The following is an 18,713-nucleotide window of genomic DNA, read 5'->3' on the forward strand; positions in this document are numbered from 1 at the left end:
TCGGCCCGCGGCTCCGCTGGCGCCCCCTGCAGCCCCGCACCGGCGCGGCAGCCCGGCCCGCTCCAGGGGCACCGGGGCACGGCTGGAGGCGGCACCCCCGGGCACACGGCCCCACGGAGGGGGGCACACGGAGGGGAGCCCACGGGCGCACACGACCCCACGGGGACCCCAGGGCTGTACGGCCCCAGAGGGGGGACCCCAGGGGCATGGCCCCCCGGAAGGGGCACTGCCCCAGAAGGGACCCCTGGCTGCGTGGCCCCCCAGAGGTAACCCTATGGGCACACGGCCCCACAGAGGGATCCCACAGGCACATGGCCCCATGGAAGGGAGCCCCCAGGGCACACGGCCCCATGGGCATGTGGCCCCACGGAGGGGCCACTGGCAGAGCCAGGCCTCGCCCGGTGTTACCTTCCCCCGGGCCGGTGGGCTCCGCACCACGGCCCCTCGCGGGGGCTCCTCCACAGCAGTGGCTCCACGCAGCGCACGGAACCCTCTCTCCTGGAACAGTGTCCAAAAGGAAGTCCAACAAGAAAGAGGGAAACCTGCTCCGGAGGAGATGATGCAAAGACAAAGCAATGACAAGTTTTTCCAAGAAAAAATGCAAACCACAACCTACGGCGGATGGCCAAACCCCACCACAGCACCCGGAGTGTCCGGCATCGCTCACCCTCTCCGAACCCACGTGCTGGAAAACACCAGAGTGGCCAAAGCATGTCAGAGTCTGTAATTTCCCCCAAAGAAGGAATGACATAATAGTAATTATTTTTTTTAAGAACCCTGCACCGACCAACAGTGCCAAAGCGATCACCATCAGGCTTCCAAACAGCGGCGATGCCAGGGATCCTGGCCACAGGCACCGCTCCGCTTTTCCAACTTTTTCTTTAGTCCATTTGAACCTCCGCTGCTTCCTCCGGCCCTCACCTGTGCGATAAGCTGTTGGTGTATTTACTTGTTCGGGTTTATTTTTTTCTTTAAAACAGGGCTTGCTCATTTGTCCCAAGCTCCAAAATTTGGAAAACAGCAGGGAGTGCGAGGAAAGATACGCCAACGTGTCGTGGGTGGGAGAAAACCCAGAGCCCCCACGCACAGGGTGCAAGTTGGACAGACTCTGGGGTGCAAATTGAAAACTACTTCCAAGAGCTGGGTGCGCCTGTAGGTGCTGGGTTACATTTGCTTTGTACAGGAAGATTTTTATATTTAAGATATGGGATGGTGGGAATTTTGTCTTTAATTTAATCAATACAGTTTTCTGTTGCCCTGAAGGCACTCCATCTCTCTCGCTTGTTTTCTGTTTTGGTTTTGATGGTTTGTGTTTAACTTGGTCTCCTGGGCTCACACTTATGAAATACTTTGCTCTGCTACCACTGTTATATCCTGCAATCTCGAACACACAGGTCAGAAAAGTTCCAATTGCCAGTATTGCTCAAAAGCACGTTATTTTTTGTAAATCCACTTTCCCTTTTTGTAAAACCAAAAAACCACACACACACACCCCAAAAAAAACCCCAAAACCAACACCTTGTAACCCAGCCAAACTCATACTATTTTAGCCAAAAACTTCTAGTGAAATACAGCTTGATTAAAAATGAGCCTCTAAAGGCAAAGCGAGGCAGAGAGGGATGCAGTTAGCTCTTGTTGAGCACAGCAAACAGCCAAACTGGGCGCAGACCTCAGTAAGGACGAGACTGCAGCACCCCCCACATGCTGCAGGGTTCCCCTCAATCCCACTGGCAACTACACCTGGGAGCAAAAGCAGAAGCAGAGTCCTGCCCATATCTCACCCCCCTGCTCCAAGCCACCAGGGATGGAAACCTGGTAGCCCTCTCTTTCACACGAACCACTATTTTCTTTTTAATCCTCTTTTGCTAAATAAAAATTAAAGCCCCCAAAAAGAGCAAACCTTTCACTAAGAAATGAGATCGTGCAAGACACCATTCACGTTGGGATGCTGCATTCTGAGAAAGACAGGGAGTGACTGGAAGCAAGCCAAGAGGAGAGTGATGAAAATCATCGGCTGTCTACAAAATTACCTGTGATGGAAAAGGGTTGTTTAGTCTCAAGAAAACAGCTGAGATCTCATAATAGCCTTCAAATACATAAAAGGGAAAGAATTACTGGGCTTGTATTGCAGGAGGGGAGGCGAATTTCTTTTTTTCCAGACATATGAACTGAGAAGTCAAGCACAGAAACAGATGATGTAGAGGGACCGTGAAATGTGCCTCAATGGCAGAATAATAAGAATAAACTGGAAAAGCTGGGGAGCGGATCCCGTTGTGGGGTAGGAATGGAGAAGGTGACCTCTTAAACATCCACTGAACCTCAAGCTCAGGGTAGCAGGAGTTCGAAAATCAGTTTTCACTGATAATTGGCTCAGCAACAGCTTATAGAAGGAAAACATTTACTCGCCTACGACCACATGAAATGTTTGAGTAGGAACTCTCCCTTGAGCCCAAGGTACAGACACGAAGGTACTTGCAGACACTACCACCAGCTGAAAGCGCATACAGCTGCCAGAAAGCCCAAGTTGTTCCAGAACTAGTAGATAATCCAAAAATCACCCAGGTCAGTTGTCGTCAGCCATGGAAGCATGCCACAGGATATCCTGACAGGAGAAACACCCCAATTTAGCCCTGCAGGTAACCAGCTGAAAGCTTCCCACTCCGCAGCCACATATCCCAGGCCCAAGAGAGGAGCCTATTCCAGAGCAGGATTCACTGGGGAGTTCCCAACCTACCAGCCCCTGGAGAGGGGCATAATCTGAGGCTGGTCCAGGAGAAGAGACAGACAAGGGCTGAATGTAGCAGATGGACAGTGCTGAGGTGGTTGCAATGACAACTGCCCTGTCCCATCTCCACTCATACCCCTCCTGATGAAAGTACAGTGGAGGTACCAGCATGGACAGATGCCCCAGAACGGCAGGCAGGAATGCGAGCTTTCCTTTTCTTGGAGTTGGGTTTGAAGTTACATCGTTAACCCAGAGTTGAAGATGCTTTTTGATTTCTGCAAATCCAAAGCCCTGTGAGCTCAGCTGCCACTGTGCCCTCCAGTGGAACTCGCCAGGTTTTGCAGGAGAAGCTTCTCTGTCGGGTCATTGTCTTTTAACAAATGTATGTGACATTTGGTTAGCTCATTCTGAAAAATATTTAACTGTCAGAAAAGAGGCAATGCTACAATATTAAAAATGAGAAAGATCACTCATGATGCTTGAACAGTAGTTATCTGAATTTTAACAGAAATTTGCCCAAGAATGCACAAGATACTTGTAATAGCATATTTCTGAAGTGTGCTTGGTCTTGTGGAAGGAGAAATACTAGAAATTAAATCAGTTATACACTAATCCTAGCGTTAGAGACAAAGCTATCATTTGAAATGCTGCAGAAAACACAAGCAGCTAAACAATCGCCAAAGGGCAAACAAATCTAAAGCCTGTACGGTTCTTGCAGTGCCTGCCTGTGCAGGTTGGTATTTTAGGCATGTTTTTCTCCTTTAAGTATCTTCTAATCTTATCTGCCGTGCACGATGTTATCGCTGGGGCTTCACTAAAGGTAACTCTCACTAACGAGGACTGCAGCCAGATGAGATCAGGGTCCCTAGAGGAACAGGCAACACAGACAGACCCTCGGCTCAAGGCCTGAAAAGCTCTCAGCCATGCGAGCAGAGAGGCTCTCCCACCCCACAGGAACAAGCCAAAACTAGGTCATTTCTAAAGGCAGCAGCATATTATGCCCATCCTGTCTAGACATGTTAAACAGGAAAGTAAGAGCAGAGACTCTAATTGTTCGATTCTGAACTCGCAACCCTGATGACATGCAAGCGCAAGCTAATATAATGACCACTTCCAAGGCGTACTTTGGCTGAAAATGGATCAATATCGCTATAAATAGCGTAAGGCTGTTGCTGTCAAGCATTGCCACCGAGAAAAACTTCCTGGGAGTCAGCCAGGAGTTCAGGACCACTGCTGCAGCAGGGCAGTGGGACAGCCTGAGGAAATGGCACGCTTATCCCATTCAGCCATAAGCTTTTGTCCCATCTTATGGGACACAGCAGGGCAGCAAGGTGAGTTTTGCACGTGAAAATTATATTCCCTGCCCTCCCCAATTAATTATTGGTGGTGCTGTTGAAGCAATGCTAAAGAAATTATTTTGCTAAAAAGTAGTTCAAGCATCCTGCACAGTGCCACTGTTTAGGCAGGTTTTACAAGAGTTTTCCATGAGTTTTCCATAGAAACATCACTCAGAAACCTTCAGCCCTGAAGGTGACACCCGAGCACCACAGCTGCTACAACTGAGATTTTTCCCTAAAGAGATTCAAACCTTTTATTACAACCAGAAAATTATAACAAGGTGAAGTTTGGCACTAAACAGAGAGAAAACAAGTGATCCTGTTCTTACACAGAGAGAGGTTTATTTGCAAATTCTGGTCTTTGCAGAAAGGGATGCACCCTCCCCCCTAAATCCAAGTAATCTGCCGTGACTTAGATGCAGAGACCAGATCAAAAATAATCCTTGTACTTCCTTTTCCTAACAGCTAAAAACTTTTTCATCTAAAGGGTATTGGTAGTGGGTTGTTTCATCACCAATTTACGTTGGCAAATATAACTACACCTATAAAGTATTGATACATACTCTTTTCCTACTCAAAACCCACATTAAGAAAGTAACTGAGCAGCTCTCTAAACCACTGGTTTTCACCCTGGTAGACAGAAAACCTCCCAGGGTTTGCAGACTGCCTTCCTTGAGTCCTAGATTAAGTCAGAAAAGCTAGCCATTCTTCAGACAGCGCACACTGCTTTAAAATGGTGTGTACCCATTCAGACAGTTTACGCGGTCCACAGATTGATGTTAAAAAGAAACAAACCTCAGGAATGTGCATTACCACGAAATTCCGCGATACTGGTTGCACACTTGAGCCCACAGTTGCTACCGATCTAGGAACGATTAGCTTAAAATCAACACGTCCCCAAGAACAGATGAAGAACTACAGCAGTATTAACAGCGATGAGCAACAAGGATCTGAGGACAAACAAAAGGCTCATCAAATCCAGCAGCCACTGGCTGATGCCTGAGAAACCTGCCCAGGAAGACGCAAACACGCAGCAGGCCTTCCTTCAGGCACACATCCAAAAAAAGACATAACCCAAACCAGGAGTCTAGTCTAAAGAATGTGAACTACGAAGGTAACACAAAAACCCCCAAAATATCATTGACTTGGTTTATTTTGTACATCAGGTTTATAAGTAACTCCCATTAGGACAAAGATCTGCTGTGAAAGTGATCAGAGGAAAAGTACTAGACAGGCTGGTCAGTAAAATTAAATTCGTTCACAATCAAGCGGTCACAGCTGTTCATGGGAGAGAGGGGGACACCACAACCTGTTGCAGAATCTGTACTGGGCATTTCAAGTTCACCTCAAAGCAGGATCTCAGCGGACGGATGACTCCAAAACATTCTATCCAGCAATAAATTTCCTACAATAAACACAAAGCAATCATTAAGCAGTGCTTCCTGCAAAGTGCTACAGCAGCCAACACTAACAGGCAGATTTCAAAAGCCTCCAGTATCCAGGCAAGAAGTTTCTGTGACAGAAGCTAGTACAGGCGCAGCAGAACGCGGGCATGCAGGCCCATAGTCTCTTTGGAAGAAATCACAGGCCACCAAAGAAACATCCTTTTTCTCTACGCCTCTTCCCAGATGATTTATGCACAATGACACAACAAAGCTCTTGCTTCAAAACACAGAACACAAGCTGTGCTCTCAGGAATGTATCCCTGATCCAACTTACTACTGGCTAAGACAATTTTTAAGTACAGAAAGCCCTTACTAGAGAATTTAATTGCCTCTACATAACTCAAAAGCTTTTCCACTGACTGGTCTGTAAACATCTACAGTCATTCCAGATGCTACAAGTGCAGCTGACTTTCACAAAAGGTTTCTTTCATCCTTTGGTTACACAAATGATCTGTGTGATATGTATTTTGAAAATGGGGAAGACACAGTAAATTGTTTAAACTGCAGCAAGTATCTCTGGAAAAAGAGACTTACAAAAGTACTAACAATTTGCTCTGTGACTTCCAGACACACTAATTTCCCTATAAAATCCCGTGTAGCTTGAAGGCGAGTATCTTACTTTATCAGCATTTAAATGTAACTGTTATTCTGACCAGAAAAAACAAGTATTGAAATGTATGCAGTTTCCTCCGGACCTTTTACCCATCAGCAGCCTTTAATGCAAAGCAAAAATCTTCCAAACTGCCTTCTATCTGTGGCAAGGAATAAAAAAGTTTTAAGCCTGCCTACCACACAGATACGCATTTAGAAGCCCAGCAAGGTATTGTCCAACAGCTGCTCTAGCTCTGTGGATGGTCAGTCTTATAGAAGATTCAGAACAGCACATTTCATATGCAATTAAAGAAGGGGGAAAAAAAACTGTGAGAAAGCCAATTTTCCAATTAATTTGTGGTACACAGCAACCAGCTCTGAACGTTCAACTTTTGATAACAGTTACAAAGAACAGAAAGGAGTCTGAATTTGCCTAGCAACAAAACTAGTCATGAGCTTGAAGCTGTTCTACCTAGGAACGGAAGGGAACAGAAGTAAACAGACCGGCCAAGTTCCAAATTACTGCAGAACACCTGATTTAACTTCAAGAACCTATTAAAGTGGTGAAAAATCCATTGCTTGCAAAATAATCACTTGAAAAACATATTCTTGCATCCTCCTGGTGCTCTGTAAGGCCAGATGAAAAAAAAACGACAAAACAAATCCCTAAAAAATGCCCTGAACAATCAAACTGAGCAGGTCTGGTTTGGACCAACAATAAGATTGTGCCCTGGCCAAAGAGGACACATTAATGTCATGCTACCGCTTAAGCAAAGAGATGCACAAACAAAACTTACCATTAGAGGGAAGCTTAGTCTTCAGTTTTAAACTTGCCACTGATGTAGGGAACATACTGAAGAACCAGCTTCCAGTCTGTGAACCATATTAAACCAGTACCAGCTACACCACCCCATGTAATGAGGGTGGGAGTCCTAAAAAGAGAGAGAGACACACACGTGCAGGTAAACGACATTAATTCTCCACTGGGAAAGGCTGGGCAAGTGCTGAAGGAGGTACCGGGGAAAGTCATTGCCATCGAGAAAAATGCCCGGCAGATGTCTTGAATCTCACACAGAGAAAAGTATTAGTGCCCAGAGTGGTCAAGACACTTAACAGGAAGAGGCTAATATGCTTTTATTTAAAAGGGCATTGCCAAGGTAAGAAAAGACACTTATTTAACTATCCCACTGTGACAGCCCGTGTCCCCTCACTCGGCCTGCAGGCTGCCCTGGCCTGCCACACTCAAGCAGCCGGAGCACGGGGGAGGACCCCTGCGCCCCCCCCCCCCAGCCCGGGGCCAGCGGCCCTCACGGGGACACGGGTGGGGGGCACCAGCCGCAGGGGGTGGCAAGGAGCTCGGGATGTCCCTTCAGTGCGCGGGGGGCTGGGGACAGGGCAGGGGGAGACGGACAGCTCCGGGGAGGGGGGGGGGCTCGGAGACAACACGACAGCGCCGGGCGGGGGGGGGGGGGGCCGACACACGACACGACAGCAGCACCGGGCGGGGAAGTGGGGACGCGACGACACACACGACACAGCGCGGGCTGCAGGCCGCGGCCGGGGGAGGGGACGGGACAGCGCAGGCCGCAGCGGGGGGCGCAGCCCGGCCCGGGCCTCACCAGTTCTGCAGCAGCTGCACGTAGCGCGGCCCCACCAGCTTGCTCAGCATCCCGCCGCCCTCAAAGTCACCCCCGCTGCGCACGCGCGGCCGCGCCGCCGCGCCTCGAAGGACCCCGGGAGCTGGGCCGGGTGCCCGCGGCGCTGCCTGAGCCGGGCGGCGTTGCCATGGCAACGGCCCCGCCCGCGCCTCGGCCCGCAGGCGTGCGGCCCCGGCCGGAGCCGGGACAGGCTGTCCCCATGGTGGAGAGGGGACATGAACCTTCAGACGGGCTGTCCCCGTGCTGGAGGGGGGACAGGAACCCTCAGAGAGGCTGTCCCCATGGTGGTGGGGTGACAGGAGCCTTCAGACGGGCTGTCCCTACACTGAAGAGGGGACATGAACCTTCAGACAGGCTGTCCCCATGGTGGTGGGGGGACAGGAGCCCTCAGACAAGCTGTCCACATGGTGGAGGGGGGACAGGAGCCCAGAGGGTGGGACTGGCCCCGCATGGCACTGGGGCTGCCCCTCATCCCCCACGCTGAGCCCCCCAGTATCTCTGCAAACCCTCCCGGCTGCGGCCCAGCCTCTCCCAGCAGGGCCGGGGGTTTTGAGCCAGCTTTTTCAGCAGAGGGTCCTAAACCCACCACCAATCCCACAACATTCCCCAGGCCTCGCTCCGGGGCCACTCAGCCCCTCGTGAACCTCCAGAAAATCCCGGGGGACACGGGATCCTGCAGCGCTGGGCTGCCTGCGGCTGGGCTGCCACTGCCACCGAGGTGCAAGGGAGGGTGAATGATGAATGATGTATCACTTATCTATAGGATGATGTACTTACGTTTATCTGAAAGTTGGGAAACATCCAAGGGCCCTTCTTGCTAACATGAGGGATGTACTAATTGCTAAGTCCTTGGATTTGTCACCTTTAAAAAGGCTATCTGGTCCTAAGTTCCTGTTGTTTATACAACGTGGCAAAGACAAGGAATTAAATCATGGTCACTAGTTTAGTGAGCTATGTAAATGACTTTCTGGAATTGTAATGAATATGTAAATGAATTAATGGAAAATTAATGAATATGTATGAGTTGCTTGTATAAAGAGGGGACTGAAAAATCCCCTCGGGGTGCATGACTTTGGTGGAGCGATCCCCCATGCACCCAGCGCTGCCGAATAAAGATAACCTCCGCTCACTCGAATATTGCTAATTGATTCTTTAAATCAAGGCAGCGAAGGCGAAGAGGATGAGGGTCAGCCCAGACCAGGAGACACAGAATCGAAAGGACCCTCATTCCATGAACTCGGTGCAGCTCGGGAAGGGCAGTGCCCGGCCTCAGAGCTGCTCGCTGCCAAGAGAAGGGCAGCCAGGGTTTAGGGAGATTCAACTGGTGGCCAGAGCCACTGCCCAGTTATTGGACTGGTTTTCCAGCTCAGCCCTATGCTGACAAGTCCCAAGTTGCAGCAGCACAGGCAACAAAAGGGAGAAAGGAGGGATGCTCCCAGGCAGCATCTCCTCTTCAGAACCAGGGTCTCCCAGAGGATCCGCGAGGGCTCGGTGCTCCTGGATGCAGCTCTGGTTCCCCCCGAAAGTTTGTCTCTAACGCACTGAGCGAGCTGCTGGTGGAGGGCTAACCCAGCCACCACGAGGGCTGATGCTATGATGATTTGGGGGGGAATACCTGCCGATGAGGGGGGCAACACCTGCGCGGTGAAGCTTGGAGGCTGAGAGCAGGGAGAGCCTGGCCGGGCAGCACAGCGCAGCAGTGGTTTGAAGATGCTGTGGCCGAGGCTGAGCCCTCGGCAGAGGGTGATGGCGAGAGATCCCACATGATTCAGCCCCACAACAGTGGTGTGAAGATGCTGTGGCCGAGGCTGAGCCCTCGGCAGAAGGTGATGGAGAGAGACCCCACATGATTCAGCCCCACAGCAGTGGTTTGAAGATGCTGTGGCCAGGGCTGAGCCCTTGGCAGAAGGTGATGGAGATCCCACATGATTCATCCCCGCCATGGCAGAGCCTCCCCCCATGGATGAGTCTGGGAGGGTGAGCACCTACGAGGCTGGGCTGTCTCCTGGTACTGGATCCAGCCCCTTCTTGCAAGGTTTAAACCCTCGTCAATGCTCTGCCACGTTGTCTCCCGCATTACCAGTCTGTGCTGGGCTCCTGGTACAGGCTGGGTGAGTTTGACCCGATTTCCAAATTGCGCCCTGCCAGTACCACCCTCACTGGATGCTGCCCAAGCCGCCGTGCTGCAGCACCCCCTCCTTCCAGCCAGGCAGGGGCCGCACTCTCAACGCACATTTTTCCAGCAATAAAAATTAAGAAGAGATCCCTGCCACGTGTAACCCGGGCTAAAAGGCACCCTGCCCCACGAGAGCAGCACCCAGAGGCAGTAAAGGACCCCACTGAGCACAGCAGGGGTAAGTGCCCAAATCCCACGGTGATGGGCAGCGCGCTGGAGACCCTCACCAGAGGCCACGTGCAGGGGGGTCAGAAGCACTCGCAGTGCACGAGTTCATGGTTTTGGGTGGGCAAGACCTGTGCCCAGAGCACAGGAGCAGCGAGAGTGGACAGTGTCGGAAAACCTGTCTCGTCGTTGTTTTTTTTTTTTTTTTTTTTTTAGTACAAGGTAAAACCTTTATTACAACTTTTCATTCATAGGTATACAACATCTGAAAAACAGATATGGGGAAAAAAAGTAATATTGTTATAAAATGTCACATTTATTGCTACATTACTGTTATATACAGGACAGTTCTCAAAATCTACTTTAAAAAAGTTAGGATTATTTAAAAATTCCAAATAATCCAGCCAGCTGTTTTGACACTTGTATAAAATTATTTAAAAAAATGAAAACAATTCATATCTTGAGGCACTCAGAAACACAATTTTATCCCCCAATTGTGATTCATTTCAAAGAACAACACATTTCCCCACCCCCAAATACTTTATTTTTTTAATGTTTTTTTTTTGCTGGGTTAGGCATATATATATATATATTTACTATATATATAGTTCAAAACTATAATGTGTATCTGATTTAAGAACAAGGATTTCAGCCACTTAAGTACATCTGGATTTACAGGTAGGCAGCATAAACATCAAAAGCAAGGACCATTTTTTTAAAGGCCAAAAACCCAAACCCAAAAACAACCCAAAACTTTCTACGGGGTTAAAAATAAACTTCCGCAGGCATCTCCCATCTGCTCTCCCACCCCCCGCCCCGTCCTACAAAAATATATAGAAAGAGCAACCCAGTAACACTTTGTTTCCCCAACAAGCTGGAGCCCTCCATAAAAATGGGTCATTTCTGCAGACCACGAGGTCCAAGCATGTGGTTGGGGTCATCCCTGCTCCACTTCACCAGGTGCCTCTTTCTCCTCTCCCGACACATTAAGCACCGCCGGTTGGAGGGTGCACGGCTTCCCACAGCTACCTCCCTCCCCAAGAGGCCCCGTGTTACCAGGTTTCCTCAAAAAAGCTGGTGGGTTTCAAGTGATTTGGGAAGACGTGGCACCAGGAAGGGGGAATCGCGGCGTTCCCAGCTCGCTGCTGCAGGGAGCTCCACGGTCCCCCCGGGCACAGCCCAGGGATGTGGGGCTCTGGGATGCTCTTCAGCAAAGGACACCCCATTTTGAAGCACAAACTCCTCTGCACTCCCGTACTGGTGCCGGCAGCTGCGCTGTGCCAAGAAACGGGGCACAAATTTTATTCCGTGGTGGGTGCTTGGCTGGACCGGGGTGGGTATTGCAAGACCTGAGGAGCAAGAGGCGTACAAAAGCAAGAGGAATAGAAATACCAGCACAGAGGCCCATGGCAGGGCTGCCTCTTGCCCCTGAGGGTGGGATGCAGGATGGACGCAGAAGGTCCAGCAGAAAGGACACCTGCAGCCTGCACCCCCCTCCTGCCCAGAGCCCACCTCCACGCTCGGCTCACGCGGGAGTCCCGCAGGTAAAGGCACTGCAGCTGCTGGCTCCCCAGAGGGGGGGCATCACCCTGAAGATCATTGAACCTCTGCACCGAGCACCCTGTTCCCCCCCCGCCTGCCCCAAGGACAGCTGTGCCGCAGGACTGACCCGCAGTGTCCACCTCCCAAACCCTCCCACCTCCGGGCAGCTGGTGGCAAGGCTCTGCCCCAGCCACGAAGAAACCCACGGTGGTTGCATGAGAAGGAAAATGGCTCAGAGGTGCTGGAGAGACTGGGGAGCACAGGAGGAAGGGAAACACACCGTCAGGCTTGAGGCAGCTGAAGGAAGGGCAGCCAAGCCAAGCCTGAGGCTTAGGCATAAGCAAAACAGTCCACAGAACCCGGGAGCAACAAGGTGGGACACAGCATCTCCGTTCAGGGGTGCTGGGTGAGATGAAGGGTGCTGGCAGCGAGCCACCAAGCGTTGAGCAGAAGGCACAGGAGGGTGAAGGGTGCATGGAGGAGCCCTAGGACCAGGCCTTGCCTTCTCCAATTCAGTGCTCAGCTCCTGCAGCATGAGCTGGAAGGAGTGTTCCCACCATCTCAGCCCTCGTCCACCCCACCACCCGCCCAGCTCCAGGGCACAAGTCTTGAAATGCTTTCAGAGCTGCTAGAAATCAAGCTGGACCCTGAGAGCAGCAGGCAGTGGGAACTTGTCATGGGCAAGAGCACAGAGAATGGGATGGGATGGGATCTGGAGAGTCCCAGGGGAGAGGAGAGGGGGTTGCATAGGATTTAACAGGGTAAAGAACTTGTGCAAGCTTGTGATATGGAAAGCAGGTCTTGCTATTGCTGGTGTCGAGCAGGAACAGGGGAATCCAGCGGCCACAGCTGGCTCCAGGTTAGCCAGCGCTGCACCTCGGGGGCTGATGGCTTGCCCTGGCCCAACTCCAGTGCCAGCTTTGCCTCACCTCCCCATTCTCAGCTCTTTGCTCAAACCCCACACCAGGGGCTCGCTTTAACTGGAGCTGGCCCAGTCACCAGCACAGCACACAACAGGGCCGCAGGCACTGGAGCTGGCAGCCTCCCCATGGCACCAAAGCTCAGGGGTGCAGGGGACTGGGGGCTTCAGAAGCCTCCTGTCTCTCAAGGGCCTCCTGCCTGCCCACGGGGAGGATGCGCTGAAGCACGCTGCAAGCGTCCAGGGCCCAAAGGCTCTGCTGGCTTCACTGGGTACACGCATGAGACACAAAGGACCTTTGAGAGCGGCTTCTGCACTGAACCTGAAATTGTAGACTCCTGGGGAAATCCCAGCCTGCTTCTGCCCTTCCTGCTCAACTGCTACCAGGCAGAGAGTGCAAAACCTCTAGGAAACGGGCTCATCACCGACAGAGGGGCTAGGGGGGAAACCGGCTCGCTGAAGCCACAGCCGGGGAGGTTTCACATCGTGCTTCTGCACTTCGCTGCTGGAGACGGCAAAAACCCCAACTGCAAAGCATCCAGATCCCTGGCCCTGGCGCGACGGCGCACAGGGATGGGGCAGCAAGTCAACCCCACCATGGGGGGCTGGCAGGGACCTGCCCCCCAACAGCCAGATCAACTGCCCCGACGCCTGCAAACCGTCTGCCCAGCCACTGCTGCACCCCTTGCTCCCAGGCTGCCACTCAGCACAGGCAGGAGGGGCACAGACTGGGACCCTGATGTCCCAGGTCCTGTCCCTCCTGCCAGCACACCTCCAGAGGACACCAGCGCGAGCCGTACAAGCAGAGAGCCCGAGGAAATGTTGGCAAAGAGCTGGAGCTGAACTCAAGCCAGTAGGTCTGACTAGTGGGTCGCAGGCAGGGGAGCAACTGCCAAAGCAGGGGGTTAGCTGGAATTTTGCTCCCCAGGGGCGCTGGCAGCGGGAGCAGGCAGACTGCCACCGCCTCCCGACAATGCCGAGCGCGGCCGGTACGAGACCATAAAGGTGCAGTCTCTGGGAGGCTGCAGCTGTTTTGCTCTGGGGCAAAAGCAGGTGAAGAAGGGGGGGGGGGAAAAACCCGAACAAAAATCTGCAATTTTTACTGTTAATAAACTGGATTCCAGACACTCCCCAGCACCTGGTGGCATGCAGAGCTCTCGGGTAGGATGTGCAGGGAGACAGGGAGCAGCTCGGGAGGGGGGAAAGAGGAGGTCCCTTGCACCACAGACCCCAGTTCTGCTGTTTGACCACGATGCAGCTCAGCTACTGCAGCCTGGGAAAGGAGAAACAGGACAATGCACTCAGGGGAAGGCGGCCCCTCTGCCAATTCTCTCTCTGATGAAGGACCCTTTGTGGAGGCTCTGTGGCCCCCAGCGACGAGGGGCGCACAGCCCAGGAGGCCCCACGCATGCAAGGCTGAGAGAGGAAGCAGAAAGCTGAATGCCACCCCGCAGCACGTCACCCAGCCGCGACACCTCTCTTTGCAGAAGCACTGGTGCAAGGGACACAAGAGAAGCGGTTTGGAGAGAAAAGTGATCCTTAAGATTGCAGGGCTGAATGTCAGCAGAGCCGGGGGCTGGGGAGGGCGCAGACCCTGGCCCCCCCTGACCGTGACACCTGAAGAGGAGAGTTTCATTGCAACAGGCTGGTATTTCAGGGTGGTATTTTGGGACAGCACCTGACTGATCATTTTCAGAAAAGCCACTTTCCCTAGCAGGTTACAGGCACCACATTCACACTGCGCCAAACACACTGGGCAAGCCAAAGTTATTTTTTTCCTTGCTGCACTCCAAAATTGCTCCCTGTGCACCTGGAGAGCAGAGATGCCACCGAGGCACCCACAGCAAGCACGACAGCACCCAAAGCACCCTGTGGCATGGAGGCAGCTCCCGGGCACAGCACCACCAGCCCCTGACATCACACTTCCCTGCTGGAGGATCTAAGATCTCCTCCAAACCCTGGCACTGGGGCTTTAAGCTCAAGGACCTTCATCCAAGCCTCGCCACAGAAGTCAGCTGGTTTTGTTGTCGAGTAAACAGCACCTAAATCACCTCAATGCAGATGAAAAGCCCCATCTCTGTTGCAAAGCCTGGTGGCTTGGGGATGACGGGAAAGGCTGCATCTCATCAGGAGTCGCCCCTGGCCTGCAGAGCATCAGCCAGGACTCGGAAGGGATGAAGGAGTTCAGCAAAATTTTGAACAAATCATAAATCTTCTCAATTTTCCAATTTTGCTGACTTTCTGGACTTTTGTTGACTACAATCTCTTGTCTTTAAATCCAGTTGTACGACTGCTACTCAAATTCTTGTTGCAAAATGGAAGTGTTGGGGAAGCACTTTCAAATTTTTTTATACCATTTCAAGCTTGCCAGGGCTGGGACATTGCTCCATCCCTCCCTGGTCCTGGGGCAGCAGCACTGAGGCAGCAGAAAACCCCAAGCAGCGAGCGCCCTGCTGGGTCCAGCACCATCCTGCTGATGAAGCAGAAATGTTTGCGGGATGAAGCAGCCTCTTAAGGCTGCAGAGAGCAGCCGATGCGTCCCCAGTTCCTACCCCAGAGCATCAGTCGGGGCTGTCTGAGCATCTGGGCCCAGCTGGCAGGCTATGGAGGGGCACTGCCCCCCTCCCTGCGTGTTTTACCATCCCCGAAAACCAAACTCGCTCCAGCATCTGAAGCACGACCCAACCCAGCAGGATGCTTCAGGAAGACATGGCTTTTGCTGCAGGGGAGCTCCACAGGGGCAAGGCTGTCACACACGGTGGAAAACCTCATCCGTCTCACACTGCTCAGTGCTTAAGCAGGCAGAATAACCCAAGGGAGGGGAAGAGTGTCATAACCTGACGAGCTAATTAGGCTGAAATATGTCTGTTGACACAGGCAAGAAGAACACGTGTTCCTGGGCTGCAGGGACCACAGCCACTGACCTTTCCAAGCCTTTCTGGGGACAGAGCTGGAGCCTGCTGCGGTCTCAGGTCTCACCACACAGAAGCAATGGTGGGAGCGGTGGGCTGTGGGCAGGGAAAGCCAGAAGCACCCAAAAGCCTCAGAGCTACAGCTGGATGTTGCAGAGCCCCAGGGCAATGCCAGGGGCAGCAGGGAGAGATGGTCCCGTACAGCTCTGGCACTTGGAAGTGGCTCCTCTCTGAGATGCTACAGGGGCCGAGCCCACGGTACCCGGTGTAGGTGGGAGATGAGCGATGTCCTGAGCATTTCCCGCAGGCTTTGCTGGAGTACAAAGTATAGCTACAAGCACAGAGGAGCACCAGGAGGTTCTGCCGAAGCCTGAGGTTGCTAGGAAGTGCCACAGGACCTAATCCTGTTTGCCAGTCCTTCCCTTTCCCTGTGCCTAAACAACACAGCTTCCCCAGGAGCACAGGCCAGAGAAGCAGAGGGGGGAAATGGACCCTGCGGCTGGTGGTCCTGCCGTGCTCACCATCCCCACGTACCCCCAGGCCCGTACCTGTGCCCCACAAGCTATCCTGCCTGCCTGGGCTCTGCCAGGCAGCTCTGGGCAGCAGCCGGCCCCACATCGACAGCACCACTGACACCGCTGACATGGGATGTAACATCCCCTGTCCGCCGGCACAGCTCGGAAGAACCACAGACAAAATGTTTCGGAAGGGGAAGGAGAAGGAAGAAACAAGAATAAATTCCCAATGGACGCTTTTCTATTGCCAACTCCAGAATGGCTGCCGCAGCTCAGCACCACCAAGCACCTCTTTGTTTGATCCCACATCTCTGGGGCACCCTGCCTTGCGGTGGGGCTGCCAGGGGTCTTCCTCCCGCTGAGCACACTGGAGCGGTCTGGAGTGACTCTGGGAAGCCCTTGGAGCAAAGGGATCGTTGGCCCAGCTTGGCTGCTGGAGCATCTTCCACAGGATGGGCGCTCGCTGCTCCCCTCCTTTCCAGCACAGAGAGGGGAGCCCACGTTCAGGTGAGAGCGGCCACTCTGCGTCCCCACAGCATGCCAGGCAGCATGCCGAGCCCAGTTTGCCTCCAAGGACGCTTTGGAGATAGGACAGCGGGCGAAGGTGGCGTGCGACACCACCCCTCTCCCCAAGCCTGCAGCATCTTGCACTGCCGATGGTGGTGGCTCCAGTGCGGGGAGCAGCCGCGTCAAGACTGGGATCCTGCTGCCGGTGGCGGCTTGCTGAGGGCTGGAGCGAGCGCAGCAATGCCTCCCCTTCCCGCTGCCAGCATCTGCGGGTCCGTCTGCTGCAGGGGCAGGGGGCTTGGTGTCCTGCTGCTGCCTTTGCTTTGTCCGCCTCTGCCTCTTCCCACTCCTCCAGCTTTGTTCAGTTCCTCTTTGTTCAGTGCTGCCCTGACAGCGGCATTTGCTCTTGCGTGGGCAAGAGGTGCCTTCCTCCAGCCCCAGCTTTCCTCTTGCATCCGTGTGGCTTCGTTGCTTACCTTGGAAGCGCCCTAGTCCCTCGGTTCTCTTCCACCCCCCAAGGCCCACTCTCTCCCGGCAGTTCGTCCTCCCCATCACGATGCTCTGGGACAGCCGTGGGGCACCTCCTCTCCCAGGTGGGACCATGGCCTCCAGGATCCTCCGACAGTAAAGCAAATCTTGCAGAGACCCTCGATGGACCTCGGTCACCTCCCAGGGGGAGCGGGAGCACCGCTGAGGGATACTGCTGCTACTTGCTTTGCTGTTTAACTTCCTTTTCTCAAATCAGAAGCGGCCAAAGCAAAGAGATGGTGAATTCAGCACGAGTTTGTTTTTTTTATAATGGAAGGTACAAGCCAGGCAAGGAAGAACATCCCCTCGCTGTGGCTACATTCGCTTTTAGTGGCTTTCAGAGCCGAATCTGAGAATTCCTCTCTTTATATCCAGTCTCTCTTAATACAATTTTAATATTCTGGTTGATCCTAAAGATGCAACGTTAACTATAGAAACAGCAGCAGAAAAGCATGGGGTACAAGACATTTTTTTTATACAAAAAAAAATTCTTTTTGTTGCTTACAAAACATATGCAAAAGAAGCTAAAAAAAACCAAAAGGCATTGCTATTTGTTCTACATAAAAAATCTCATAACTAATGTTCTTTTTTTTTAAAAAAGAAATATCAAGCTTAGGCACAATTTTGCTGCTGGCTGCTTGTGAACAAGCCAAGAGAACACGCCACCCCCTCCTAACTGAGTGATATGTATTGACTGTTCTGCACTTTATACTTAAGGCAATTTTTTTTGTTTTCATTTTGTTTTTGACAAAGTGTTTTTTCCACCCCTTACGTCATGCCAGGATCCGTCCATGTGTGTCAGTATTAGCAGTACTAAAGTTTATGGTTCGAGAAGGTTGCAGGTCACACCGAGGGTTTTCTTCCTACAGATCTCCATATCCAGAGGAACAAGAAGATCTACAAATAAAAAAAACCAAAAGCCTGAAGTGAGAGAAACCCAAATGAGAATAAAACTTTGCTCCCTGCAAGGGTGGGGGGTGTCGCAAGCCCCAAGAAAGCCCCAAGGCTCGATGTGGCTGCAGCAGAGCCCAGACATGAGCTCGCTATTCTGCTGAGACAACAGCTTTGCCTTTTTTTTTTTCCAGGGCAGCCCCAGGCAGCCACCAGCACAGGGGATGTCAGGGGACCACAGCCCCTCCACGTGCCTGAGGGGGTCAGCCTCTGCCCCACCGCTGTGGGTCTGCTCAGTCCCTTGCTGACACCCCTGTCACAGCCCAACAGGCTCAGCTGCTCCTGGCCACGCACCATGTTCCCTTTCAAATGCAGACAGCCCAGCAGCACCTGCCACGGTTTTGCTGGGGGGTGGGGAATGTCACCTTCTGTCTCTCTTGGCATTTCTAGGACCTGCCCATTCCCTCCCATAGAGCCATCGGACAAAGGAGTTGCTGGTTTCCAGTAGCCAGCTGTGGCAGGGCTGGGAGGTGCAGAGCAGAGCTGAGCTGAGCTCACTCAGGATGGTGGGAGCACCGAAACCCTCCGTCCTGGCTACATGGCTGCACCTCTCCTGTGGGGCAGAGGCTCTGGATGTCCACGGATGAGCAAGTGACATGCGTGTGCAAGTCATTTACTTATAGTAAATTAAGAAGGACTTGGCTGGTGCTGAGCACATGGGGCTGAGCAGCCAAAGCAGAGCAGCGTGCGTTGGCAGCAGGCTGGAGCTGCAACAGGGTGCTGGGATCATGCGATGGGGGAC

At 52.6% G+C, this 18,713-nt stretch overlaps 3 protein-coding genes across 21 annotated transcripts in view; all 3 read right to left on the reverse strand.

The window, feature by feature from the left end:
- Window positions 1–5,197: 5,197 nt before the first annotated feature.
- Window positions 5,198–7,827, reverse strand: LOC119146642 (cytochrome b-c1 complex subunit 10). Its single transcript, XM_037384630.1, has 3 exons — window positions 7,718–7,827; window positions 6,896–7,030; window positions 5,198–5,467 (listed from the first exon to the last, which is right to left on the reverse strand). The coding sequence occupies exons 1-2, from the start codon at window positions 7,765–7,767 to the stop codon at window positions 6,910–6,912; spliced, it is 171 nt and encodes a 56-aa protein (XP_037240527.1). The 5' UTR covers window positions 7,768–7,827; the 3' UTR covers window positions 5,198–5,467; window positions 6,896–6,909.
- A 2,565-nt stretch (window positions 7,828–10,392) lies between these two features.
- Window positions 10,393–17,117, reverse strand: LOC119146593. Its single transcript, XM_037384530.1, has one exon. The coding sequence runs from the start codon at window positions 17,093–17,095 to the stop codon at window positions 15,905–15,907; it is 1,191 nt and encodes a 396-aa protein (XP_037240427.1). The 5' UTR covers window positions 17,096–17,117; the 3' UTR covers window positions 10,393–15,904.
- Window positions 10,393–18,713, reverse strand: part of TCF3 (transcription factor 3) — an 80,397-nt gene continuing 72,076 nt past the window's right edge. For 16 of the 19 annotated variants that reach the window (XR_005103783.1, XR_005103782.1, XM_037384437.1 and 13 more), the window contains one exon: window positions 10,393–17,917. The gene's annotated coding sequence lies outside the window, so the exon portion shown is untranslated. The remainder of the gene's footprint in view (window positions 17,918–18,713) is intronic. The other 3 variants (XM_037384445.1, XM_037384452.1, XM_037384442.1) reach the window with 1 other exon arrangement.

The sequence above is a fragment of the Falco rusticolus genome, chromosome 4 (assembly GCF_015220075.1).
Source record: "Falco rusticolus isolate bFalRus1 chromosome 4, bFalRus1.pri, whole genome shotgun sequence".
NCBI lineage: Eukaryota > Metazoa > Chordata > Aves > Falconiformes > Falconidae > Falco > Falco rusticolus.